General features: G+C 41.3%; 2 protein-coding genes and 2 non-coding genes across 6 annotated transcripts; 1 reads left to right on the top strand and 3 right to left on the bottom strand.

The window, feature by feature from the left end:
- Positions 1 to 1678: 1678 nt before the first annotated feature.
- On the top strand, positions 1679 to 9702 carry tmprss9 (transmembrane serine protease 9). Of its 2 annotated transcripts, none has more exons than XM_048251475.1 (16): positions 1679 to 1727; positions 2322 to 2454; positions 2561 to 2688; positions 2790 to 2857; positions 3026 to 3201; positions 3310 to 3351; positions 3436 to 3549; positions 3912 to 4077; positions 4165 to 4439; positions 4637 to 4779; positions 6607 to 6856; positions 7187 to 7300; positions 7629 to 7797; positions 8257 to 8522; positions 8673 to 8800; positions 9179 to 9702. In XM_048251475.1, the coding sequence occupies exons 2-16, from the start codon at positions 2328 to 2330 to the stop codon at positions 9338 to 9340; spliced, it is 2328 nt and encodes a 775-aa protein (XP_048107432.1). In that variant the 5' UTR covers positions 1679 to 1727; positions 2322 to 2327; the 3' UTR covers positions 9341 to 9702. The 2 variants fall into 2 exon arrangements, with proteins under 2 accessions (XP_048107432.1, XP_048107431.1); XM_048251474.1 differs by having other exon boundaries at positions 8664 to 8800.
- Positions 5034 to 5115, bottom strand: trnal-aag. The gene has a single exon. It is a non-coding gene; the product is annotated as a tRNA-Leu (tRNA).
- On the bottom strand, positions 6085 to 6166 carry trnal-aag. The gene has a single exon. It is a non-coding gene; the product is annotated as a tRNA-Leu (tRNA).
- Positions 9703 to 9864: 162 nt separating the features above from the next.
- Positions 9865 to 12195, bottom strand: timm13 (translocase of inner mitochondrial membrane 13 homolog (yeast)). Of its 2 annotated transcripts, XR_007194498.1 has the most exons (4): positions 11979 to 12195; positions 11294 to 11362; positions 10654 to 10827; positions 9865 to 10385 (listed from the first exon to the last, which is right to left on the bottom strand). XR_007194498.1 is itself a non-coding variant. In XM_048251476.1 (3 exons), the coding sequence occupies exons 1-3, from the start codon at positions 12096 to 12098 to the stop codon at positions 10729 to 10731; spliced, it is 288 nt and encodes a 95-aa protein (XP_048107433.1). In that variant the 5' UTR covers positions 12099 to 12195; the 3' UTR covers positions 9865 to 10728. The 2 variants fall into 2 exon arrangements, 1 of the variants encoding a protein (XP_048107433.1); XM_048251476.1 differs by having other exon boundaries at positions 9865 to 10827.
- Positions 12196 to 12437: the final 242 nt, after the last annotated feature.

Here is a 12437-nt window from a genome sequence, read left to right as displayed (position 1 = left end):
TCTTTTGTGGTGTGCATGTTGTGTGAGCGCGCGTGTGGGTTATAGGTGCGCCTTGGATACGCTGTTGTGAACTGGACTGATAAAGAGGGGATTCCCCATACGGACTGTGTGGACTTGCTGTAGCGTCTGCTGTGTGTGTGCCTGTATCGGATGGAACGTGGACTGGTTATTCGGATTGCCCCATACATGAACGAGTGCATGAATGGTGTACACTTTTAATTGAAAGCTTGTAATAAATATATTTTTTTTATACGGATTTGCTGTTGTGGTAGTTCTGTTCTGTTGCTCCCACCAAATTAAAAGAACTTGCCGTTCATTGTTAGAGTTCCCAGCTCTTTAATTGGGTGGCGTAGTCGGGTGAACCAGTGCCTTATATGTGCGTAATGTATGTATGTGTGTGTGTGGGTGTGCGTGCTTCTGTGTGTGCATGCATGCATGTGTGGGAACATTGGTGGTAAGTTGTAGTGTGTAAGATGTCTTTCATCTCCTGGATGAAAATTATATTATTTCCCATTAATTTTCTATGGCGGTCATTAACATTGAATAAATCACTCAAAATTCAAAGAAAGTAGTTGAAATAAATTATGTGTTCAAAAGCCTTTTGTGAAGGATATCATAAGATCTTGAGGCAATCTGATGAAAAATGCCATTTATGGTACAGGGAATGTGTAAATCGGTCATTTTTGACCGGAACAGTGTTAGAAGGTTAAATGGGAATGCAGCTGTCCAGCGTCTGGTGAAAGAAGCAACAGGAGAAGAGAGAGCGGTGATGCTGTTAATTTATTCCTGATGTGGGACGTTGCAACCCATTCATTAGGACTGTGGCAATGCAATGTATCAATCTGCGCTTTGGATAATCTGATTTCATTCCTATATTTGAAGACACAAGTAGCCTACAAAGGTGCGCTCTGGAGATATAAGTGAACAACATTTTTATTTAGTAATTTAGCTGAGACCGGGTATCTCACAGATTTCGTCTCTACATTGGGGTTTGCGGCTTGAGTAACGAAGTGCCCCGGAGGAGGTGTGCTGTGCACAAAGCAGAGCACTGTTACAGGAACTGATAAGAACGTTTAAAGCAATGCCTGCGATTTAATAGCCTCTCAGCTTCGACAAGGGCCATGAGGCAAATGTGGATAGTTCAAGTTTACAGTAGGCCTTTTGTGGAGAGGCCTAGCCTATTCTTTATAGTTCTACACAATTCTATGAAGGTAGCTAAGCTTAATATGATATATTGTATTTTTTTTATACGTCTTGTGGCCTACCTTGAAACGTTTTCTTAACAGTGCACCGAATTCCTTTTATCTTTGGGTGTGTCGCCAAGCCTAAAGCGTTATTTAAAAGCCTTAACTGATGCCTTGCCCATTTGTTTGCCGGCTGGTAGCCCGAATTATGTAGTCTAGGCCTAAAGTATTCAGTTAGCAATCAGGCGACACAAGTTGCTAAACAAAACAATTTACCTTAAATATCCAATATGTTCCAACTGTTCAAATAGTAGAGTTTACAGAGAAATGTTGCTAATCCGTAAAAAAACCCCATGATTGCTCAGAGTTGGAACAAGAAAGGGAGGGGTAGAGGCAACCTGAGAAGCCTTCGTCGTGTTCACAATTTAACGGCAGTGCACGCCCCATTGATGGGTAAGATAATAGCGGTGTTGAATTTTGAGTGGCCAGTGCGCCATGTGTATCATCTCTTGAATCTCGCCATCGACAGAGGGAATTCTGTAGGTAAGTATATTCAACAAAATGATTTAGTGACAAGTTTTATGTAACTGATTTGACTGCTGTGGCTTTTATGGTTTGCACGTCAGAGCACCTGTCCATCATCACAAATGTGTGACCATGTACACAGTAGGCCTAGCCTATTTTGTTTATAAGGTGAAAATTATTTTGTAAATGGATGTTTTGTTGATAGAGAACTCATATACATCTTTGCTGATATCAGGACTTCTTCAAATAGTTGCTTCTGTGAAGTTTAAGTGGGCATATACAGAAAGTTGTGGTAGTGTTAACATTTCACACGCTGAATTCCTTGGTATGACACTGGAAAGTGAATATTGAACATAAAGGGAATGTTTACGCTTTTTGTGGGGCTCTGCCCAGTATTGGTGAAAGTACAGTGTTTGAAATAATACTAGCGTGTCACTATTCCCCCTGAGGTGATGGGGTCTGCAACAGAATCTGTGGCAGGCTATTGTGTGTGTTTCTGTACTGTGATTTTTAAACCACATGCTCCGATTTCCTTTAGTGTAGCCTAGGTCTGATGCTCTTGAGCCTGACAGAAGGAAGATGATGGTTAATGCTGTAAAATTGTCCTCCTAGATTGATATGGATATGAAGAAGAATGAGGACAAAGACCATGTTGTTCCTTCACCCTTTACTCACCACAGATGGGTTGCATTGGCATTCATCTTTCTCTTTCTCTTATTGGGAGTGTTTGTAGGCCTTTTGATTGGTGAGTTATTGTTCAAACTGTTTATCTTCAGAACTGTATTTTACATATAGATTTTATAGAATATTCTTTTGAGCACTGTCAGACACTGGTTAATCCCATGTTTCAGCATATTTGGTGCAAGAGCAGCATTATTTCATGGAGACCGTGGAATTAAAAGGACTTGAATATGACTCAGATCTTAAAGATGGCTCATCAGCTTTCTCTATGGTGTTATCAGCCACCCTGAAAAGCAAGGTATAGCCTACCTATATTAACCGTACACACCAATTCTACATAATAGATTTATCTGAAATATTAAAATTGCTGGTTAAATATCCTAATTTTTTCACTTGCAGATAAAAAATGTTTTCCTGACCTCATCATTAGCAAATCATTTTATTGATTGTGAAATGGTTGCTTATGGGTAAGTCAAATAAGATATTTCATTCACATCCTCCCTGAAGTTTAACATCTTGGGAAATGTTTACAACATAGTTATGTATTCTGAATAATTTACGGTAATAACAAAGATTTAAACACAGCTATGTATGCATTTTAAGAGCTTCGCTAACTCAGGGTTCACCTTCCCCAGAAACATCAAGGGAAATGTGATGGCAACATTTCGGCTGGTCTTCCGCGTATCTAAGGTCCAGCAGTACTCTAACACATACATCCAGGAGTTGCTGAGAGCAGGCCTAGAAACTCTACTTAATGGGCAACCACTGTTAATTCCAAAGTTCGGAGAGATTCACACCATCACACTTCTAGGTCGGAATCTGCATTCTCTTGTGTAATGCATAGTTTTTACTCTTGATGTTTGTGTCCCTTTTCTCACTTTTCTATCAATTTGTTATCTGCCTTGGATGTATTTTTCAGGGGCCAGTGGAAAGTCATTTTACAACATTGGAGATGATACAGGTATGACTCCTTATTTAAATTTAATTGTAGGAGGTTTTATTTTACAGTGGCTGTCATTTGATTTTTCATATTTATTTTTTACAGACACCTGCCCTAGTAACACTTTTGTCTGTCTCAATGGGGAGTGTGTAACAAAGCTCAATCCAGAGTGTGATTTGATTAATGATTGTGCTGATGGTTCTGATGAAGTTGATTGCTGTGAGTATCCACTGGCCCCCTATACCAATGTGGCTTATTTATGTGCATGAATACAGTGAACATGTGAAATAATATGCTGTCATATAAAAGAAATATAATATTTTGTTGATGTAACCATTAGGAAAAAACTCAGTGGATGGGTTCTTGTTATTATTAGTTGTGGTGATGAAATGGCCATGGCAAACACTATTGTATACTAGTTTAGGCTGTTGTATAACTACATATTGCTGCAAATAAAGCAATACAAACAAAACAAACAAACATTCTCAACAGCTTTCCTCAACTATTCCACCATTTCTTTATAAAGACTGCAATAACAGATTGATTAAGTTCACTGTTTTACTTCTTCCTTACGTGTGTAGCCTGTGGTACCCGTCCTGCCATGGGCAGTCGTGTGGTTGGGGGTGAGGATGCTCGCCGCGGGGAGCTGCCCTGGCAGGTCAGTCTTCGGTTACATGGCCGCCACACCTGCGGGGCTTCCATCATCAACAGCCGCTGGCTCGTCAGCGCTGCCCACTGTTTTGAGAGGTGAGGGAATCTTTCAGAAACAATTAAGGCTTTTGTTGTGCTGTTTTATTCAGAGCCTTTCTCTGTTTCTCTTCTTTAACCACGCAGGGAGAATGACCCCAGTGTCTGGACAGCACTGATAGGAGCCAGCCGGGTGAGTGGAGAGGAGACCGAGGCAACCATGGTGAACATCAAGTCCCTTATTGTATCTCCAGATTACAATCCCATGACCACCAACAACGATGTGACTGTGTTGGAACTGGAGGACCCCATATCCTTCCACCAATATGTCCAACCGGTCTGTCTGCCCTCCCCAGCACATGTCTTCAGCCCTGGGAAAAAATGTGTGGTGTCTGGCTGGGGCGCTCTCAACCAGTTCACCAGTGAGTGCTGATATAGTACCTAGGTGAAAGTAGAATAGTTTCATCCATAAAATATAGACATTACAGTTCAGTTCTCAATTTACTCCCAAACCAGCAAATAACCGAGCACAGGTCCCGAGCACAGATCTTTAGAGTGAAATTTGGCTGAACTAGCTTTTCCTGCCCTTTCAAAATGTATTTTCTTTCTCTTTGTGCAGGTGATATACCTCCTGTGCTTCAGAAGGCAGTGGTGAAAATCATTGATTCCAGGATATGCAATCAATCATCTGTATACCAAGGGACTATCACACAGAACATGATGTGTGCTGGCTTTTTGCAAGGAAAAGTAGACTCTTGCCAAGTAAGTTGGAGTGCAACACACAACCCAATAGTACTTGGATTATACATTGTGCAGAAATATAACACATTGTAATGCAAATGTACACAAATTTGATGGAAACATTTTGAAAATAAAAAGCTATCTAGTAAGATACCTTTGCTTTATGCATACATACAAGCTGAAGCTAGACATTTGTATATGACAGCTCCCTGTCTGTCAAGGTTGTAACAAGACTCAACAAGTCTGCCCTGACGGTAAGGTTGTTAAAACTATGCTGACAGCGGTGGGATTCGAACCCACGCCCCCGAAGAGACTGGAGCCTTAATCCAGCGCCTTAGACCGCTCGGCCACGCTATCCCTGTAGAGTTGGCTACCTCACGGCTGTTTCACTGCAGATATGTGAGGTGGTTTTTCCTGTTTTCTTTGCTCAGAGGATCCTGTGAATTGACACCGTCTTGTAACTAGAATGGCCATTCTAAAAATATAGCAGTCAGAAATAACTTAACAACATTGGGCACAGTGTAGTTGAGCTACAAGCAAATCTAATTGGCACATTTTCTGAACCCAATTTCCCTGCAGACTGTGGGCACAGTGTAGTTGAGCTACGGCATGTAGTTGCTGACCAGTTTGTTTGTGTGGTGTGGACTATGTCACTGTTGTGACAGTCCTGTGTGTAAAGGAAGAAGACATGGTGAAATTAATGATTACCACTGATGGACTATGGACAGCATTAGTGTTCTGCTAAAACAATGCTGGCAGGGGTGGGATTCGAACCCACGCCCCCAAAGAGAATAGAGCCTTAAATTCAGCGCCTTAGACCGCTCGGCCACACTACTATGAAAGACATTGCGGCCTCAAGGTTGTCTCGCTGCAGATATGAGGGGTGTTTTCTCCAGTTAGAAGAATATATTTATTGACACTGTCTCGTAACTAGAATAGACATTCTGAAAATATATCAACTCAGTCAGTAATATGATCTGTGTATAGTGTAGTTGTCATGCATAATGAATGTGGGATGTAGTGTCATGGACAACTTGCCCACACTACCTTGCACTCTTGATGCACTCATAGATAGATAGATAGATAGATAGATAGATAGCAGAACACTAATGCTGTCCATAGTCCATCAGTGGTATAATAAAAATATAGAAAGGACAGTACCAGAGCTGGTAACATCTGGACTTGGTGTAGTGTTGGATCCAGTTGCATAGCTTAATAAGCCCCTGAGCACAGCCCACTCCCCAGCTCAGGAACCAATCGGGAGACTCACACATCAGGGGTTCAGGGGCTGACAGCATGAGTTTTCTTGTGACATGAAAATCATGCTGGCAGCGGTGGGATTCGAACCCACGCCCCCGAAGAGACTGGAGCCTTAATCCAGCGCCTTAGACCGCTCGGCCACGCTACCCATGAGAAAAAGTGTCGCTCAAAGTTCTCTCAGTCCAGATATGAGAGGTGTCTTTTCCAGTTAGAGGATTCATTTATTGACATTGTCTTGTGACTAGAATAGCCATTTTGAAAATGTATCAACTCAGTCAGTAATATGTTGTGCCACAGACCACTCTCCCATGTTAACATGATATACCTAGGCCATGATATATAATATAAAATTATTTTTAATACAACTTACCCCAGAAATCCAGTTTGCAGTGCAGCCATTAAAATATAATATCTGGAAGTAGGCTAATAGTTACCAGTACTTACCAGGGTGTAATAGAATAGTTAAAAGACAAGTATCTCTTGCTGTTGTCTTGTTCTAATCAGTGAACTACCAGTAATTTCATCAGGCTGTGACAACCTCCATCATTCCACCATTTTGTTTGTGAGTATGTAATGTCTTCTTTACAGGGGGACTCTGGAGGACCCCTGGTGTGTGAGGAATCTCCAGGGCGGTTCTTCCTGGCTGGTGTGGTGAGCTGGGGCGTAGGCTGTGCTCAGATCAACAAGCCAGGGGTTTACTCGCGCGTTACTAAGCTACGCAACTGGATCCTCCATTACACCAACCCAGGCCAAGTCCAGATGCCACCAGCTCTGCCCAATGCCACACATGTGCTTGACTACATGCTAAAAACACCGTCGTCACCTCTCATTATGACAGGTAATAGTTTTTCAAAGCTTATGTTCGGCAGTGAGTGAAATTGACTAACTTATGCATTTATCATGTATACAGACCTTACTGTTCTGTAACTGACCCTAGGCAGATGGGTCAGGCCCTTGAGTCGTGGATCTGCTCAAGGTTTCTTTCTATGTATCTCCAATTCTAGGGAGTTTTTCCTCGTCCCTGTTACCCATGGGCCTTCTTTTCTTCTCTTTGATTGTCTAACATTCTGTAAAGCGCCATGAGACATGTGTAATGTTTTAAAATTGAAATTATAACGTTTCCTCTCTTAAATGGTCACAAACCAGATCAGTGGATCTGTCTTTACAGGAACCAGTTGTACTGGTGCCTTCAGCTGTGGGTCTGGAAGCTGCGTTGCCAAAATAAACCCTGAGTGTGACAACATCCCTGACTGCCCGAATGAATCAGATGAAAAGCATTGTGGTGAGCAAGCAAAATTCTTAACATGATAAACTCTGGCCTAATTGAAACAAAGCCCATAATCTTGGAAATTCTTGGAACACTTCACATAACACTTGAGCTACAGCAGCACATGGTCTGTGTGGCCTGCCTTCCTCGAAACCCATCTGAGGCCTGTTGGTTTAACACATTTGTTCTGCTTCCTCTTTCAGCAGTTATGCTCATTTGCTAAATCTGCAGCTAATGAAACAGTTGTGCTGCAGCCTTTTAGGAAGCCTGTAAAAATTCCACCCAGTCTCTCCACAACAAGCAAATCTAATAAGCACATTTTCTGAACCCAATTTCCCTGCAGACTGTGGGCAGCGGCCTGCAGAGCAGCAGGAGAGGGCAGTGGGTGCAAGAGCTGCCCAGCGAGGAGAGTGGCCGTGGGTGGGCAGTCTACAGTACCAGCGCTCCTATCGCTGCGGAGCCACGCTCATTCACAGTAAATGGCTTCTGACCGCAGCGCAATGCTTCAACAGGTACTGTAGTTCTGTTGGTCATTAAACTTCACTCAACCCACAGGAAATACGATACAAGATGGCCAAGGAGATCAGGGGAGGTCACATGTTTAATGTGGGGTTAATGTTTACTTCATGTTTTAATGGTAGGTTAATATTTACTTTTCACTGTGCAATTACCTAAGTAATGAATAAAACCATTATCCTGAAAATAAGTACACATTATTAAAAGTTCCGAGCAATTACCAGTGCAAATGGTACCCTAAGGACAGTTCATATTACATTTGATTCCTGCCTCCTATGTAGAGTGGCACCAACATACTGTCTTCATTAAGGTTCTATTAAATGCATATGAAGAATAACAACTCTCATTTAACCATTGTACATATTGTACAGATATATACGATGTGTATCTGTACCTCCTTTGAACTCCATACCCAGTTTAATTCAATTAAACAAGTTTACCCTGTTTATTTGTAGGGATTTGAGCCCAAATGACTGGTCTGTGAGTCTGGGCTCTGTGTTTCCTGTTGGACTGGGTGCCTTAGTAATACCTGTGCAGACGATCATCGTCCATCCTGGCTTCAACAGCACCAGTAAGGATTTTGATGTGGCTCTTGTACAGCTGTCCATCCCAGCACCGAGATCCTACACCATACAGCCTGTGTGCCTGCCATCATCTTTCCATGTCTTCAATGAGAACACAGAATGCTACATCACTGGGTGGGGACCAGTTAGTAATAAAGGTGAGAAGCAAAAAAAGTTTTGGGTCAATATGTGAGTAGGTCAACAGGACACCTTGTGCAATTTTGTTGCACATTTATTCTGAAATGCAATGATTTCTGTAAAGATGCCGTTCTCTCTCTAACACAAACACCTACACACAGGCAAACAAGCCAAACTGTTGCAGAAAGCCAGAGTCAACATTATGAACCAGACAGAGTGCCAGGGGTCCTATGCTGAAGATCTGTCAGCGAGAAAGATGTGTGTTGTCTCCATGGACGGTGACACAGATATGTGTCTGGTGAGCAGTGAATTAATTCTTCGTTATTGCACTACTGGGTCACTCTTTCTTCGAGTGGAAAACAAACACTGTTATTGTACTGTTATCCTTTTTCACCAAATGTCATTCAGAACAACAAATGTGTGGGTATATTTGTGCCACTCTCACTATTTCAACTGTCAATATAAAATATGAATATATAATACCGTTAATACACTTTGATATAGTCCTCTGCCAGGGTTAAGTTTCAGCCACATTTGTTCTTCTTAAGCCAGTTATGACCCAGGTCAATGGTACAAATATGTATCACTGAAAATGCCAGCAGTGTTCAACTACATGTCACTTTGACTGGGATGTGCACATACGATACACATACCATTTTTTTTTTTCCTCTTACAGGGAGGCCGTGGGAGTCCCCTTACATGCCGGGAGCATCATGGTCGCTGGTTTGCGGCGGGGGTGGCCAACTGGGGAAAAAGCTGTCGAGAGAATGGCCTCCCAAGTGTTTATATCCGTGTTACATCCATCAGGGAATGGATATCAAAATATCTTCCATTTTAAGGATGCATTAGAAAATACACTACAGGATTACAAACTGCCATTATACTGTGAGAATTTCTTATTTAGCTCATTCACTGAATTTGTTCAGACTTCTGTGAATTAAATGTTTTTGCCTGGTTGTAATGCAGTCACAGAGCATCTACTATACTGTCAAGCATCTCTTATTTATTACCTCTACATAATGTATAAAGTGAGTTGTTTGAAACATGATCCACTCTGTGTATAAAGCATCTATATCAATACAACATCAGATTTGATACTTGGGATGTAGAAACCTTAGGGATTTGTGTGGTGCTCTCATAATAACCATCACTGTTGGTATTTGATGATTCAAAATTAGAATGTTTGTAATGAAAATGTTATTTATTAAACTATGGCATTACATCTTATTGCTCAGCTTACAACACTACTAATAACATATTTTCATTCATTCTCAACAATTTTCAACAGACATGTTAAAAAAAAAACATAAGTCTGTGATCTGCAGAAATAATTATCTTGCAAATTCAACCAGACAGACTGCATTTACTGAGACCTGTGTAAATAGATTTTTTTATTTTACTATTTCCACAACTAAGAAACTTCAGTCCATATACAGGCTCATACAACAATTAATATACAGATGCACATCACATTGTTAGATATTGCCACCTTGAGGATTTACAAAATCAGACCAGATCCTCTGAGCATCCATGTGTCACAATTCACACGCCATTTCTGTCCCCACAATCCCACAGAGATGAATGGGGGCGAGAGGTTCCCAGAAATCTGACTTGGACATAGACAAAGCCAGCCAGAGCCTGTGGGTACAGTAGTGTTTTCAAACAGACCCACTACTGTGGTGGGCAGATACTGTGACAGAGGGAGGAAACGAGTCTGACAATAAGAGTTTGTTCTACAAAGGTATCATGGCGTTGACCTGTTCAGTAGACACAGTTATGGAAACAAAGTTGTTCCTAAATAACTTCAGTGTAAATGAGAGCCGGTTTCTGAATACAGGAGGTAAGGTGAGCTCGTCAAGCGCCCTTGGGGAGAGGAGTTGCACCTGCAACACAATCAGTGGTGATATAAATGAATAGGCACATGGAAATCCATATTAGAAATGGGATCAGTGCACAGGGCTAAACAGATGGATATAAGAGGTGATTTCAGAATTGTGTCTGAAAGACATGCAGTTTTTTTTCTTTTTTCTTGGGGGGGGGGGGGGGGGCACTGGCAAACTTTTATGACTAAGATCTGCATTCTCCATCCATCCTTCGATGTTTTCTATTTCAGATTCTGGTCCAATGTGACAATGGCAAGTCATTTAGCACCTGCAGCCCAGGCATCTTCACCCACAGGTTTGGCAAGACTGAGATTTTGGCTGACTGGGGCCTGGTGGATGACCTTCACATGCGTGCCCTTTCCTTCTGTAGTCTGGAGTTATAGGTCCGGGATACCGTGTTCCATGCATCCATGTATCGGTCCATGCACATGGCTATACATTTCTGCCATAAGTAGGGAAAGAATTTTTTTAAGTTTCACTGTTTGCATTATTCATTTTATTTGCACAATTATTTACTCACAAAGCACACATATTGCATAACATTAAATGGCGAAGGAGCTACTATGTCTAAACACTTTAATAATACTTTTATAATTCAACTTAAATAAACAATAGTACTTTAGTAAATCAACTGAAGTAAATTAACTGTATATTTACAGCATAAGACCGATCACAGGTTTGTTAAAAGTAAAGGAGTTACTAACATCAAATCAGACAGGAATAATAGAATCAACAATTCCTTTAACAGTAAGTTATGCTGGAACAATCATGGGCCAAATGGAAATCGATTCATTTAAAGGCTGTGTGAGTTTGCAAGATAATACATAATAATAGAAAAGGATGGGTCTTTTCTAGCTATGAGAACATAATACATCTTTTAACTTTACAGAAATGTATTGTAACATTACCTGTTCTGAATTATCCAAAGTCCCACCAGGTTTGCCTATGCATTTCTTGAAGCACTTGTCTGTCATTCTCTGGAATATAAAAAAAAAATGTCAACCATCAACGTCATTTGTAGCATAGATTCTTCAGTCTCCTCAGTTTACAGCATGTGTGACATTAGACATTTCTGAAACTCAGGTGTACGCCTGCCCAGGTGCAAGTAGTACTCCTCACTGACTTGAGAACGATAGCCATTCTAATAATTCCTATTACCCGATAACATTCAATGATCTTGCATAAACACCTATCAAGTCGCGGCACAGTAGCGTTACTGTAGGCTACGTAGACACAATAGTAGTAGCAATCCAGAACACAATGTAACATAATGAACACAATGTAACCAGAGAGGGTTAAAGCGGAGCTAGTAATCAAGGATCTTTGATGTAACCCAATGTCAGCTAGCATGTCAATAACAGCTAGCAACTCAGCTAGCTAGCTAACGGTGCTGGCTTCAAACAAAATTAAGTTCTGTGAATTAATCAGCCAGTCACTAATTCCGACCATACATCAAAACGACCAGTTATAACTTGGACTTCATGTATGTAATCTGTGTAGCTCAGAATGCTATATAACGTTAGTTTTGAAATAGCAGGCTAGTTATGCACTGTAAAGGAAAGCTAATTCAAGCTAGCTAGATGGGTACATTACCTGCAAGAGCTCTTGTGCATTAGCCACTGCAATCTGTACTTTCACTTGTTCCATAATGGTACCGGTATCCATTTTACCAGAACCAGCACCAGATGAAAAATCTGATCCAAAGCCGTCCATGTTAAAATTTGACACACACACGAGCACTACCCTTACGTCCACACGTGTAATAACTTCACTGTGCCCTTGACGCCGGCCACAGGAACCGGAGTAGTATGGGGGCTTCCTGTCAAGTCTGCTCGTCTTCATGGGAAATGTAGTTTGTAATAACAAAGGAAATTGATTCAGAAGTTGAGAAAGGTGGTCGTTTCGATGTATAGTCGGAATTAGTGACTGACTGTGGTTCATGATTATGATAAGGCCAACAGTAATATACCAGACCCTTCTGTTGTTATCCAGTTCCGGTCAAATCCCTCAACAACCCAGGTATGGCCTAAAGCAGAGACTTTCTAATGTGGA

Source organism: Alosa alosa, chromosome 9, assembly GCF_017589495.1.
Source record: "Alosa alosa isolate M-15738 ecotype Scorff River chromosome 9, AALO_Geno_1.1, whole genome shotgun sequence".
NCBI classification, from domain to species: domain Eukaryota; kingdom Metazoa; phylum Chordata; class Actinopteri; order Clupeiformes; family Clupeidae; genus Alosa; species Alosa alosa.
This window is presented reverse-complemented; position numbering and strand designations above follow the sequence as displayed.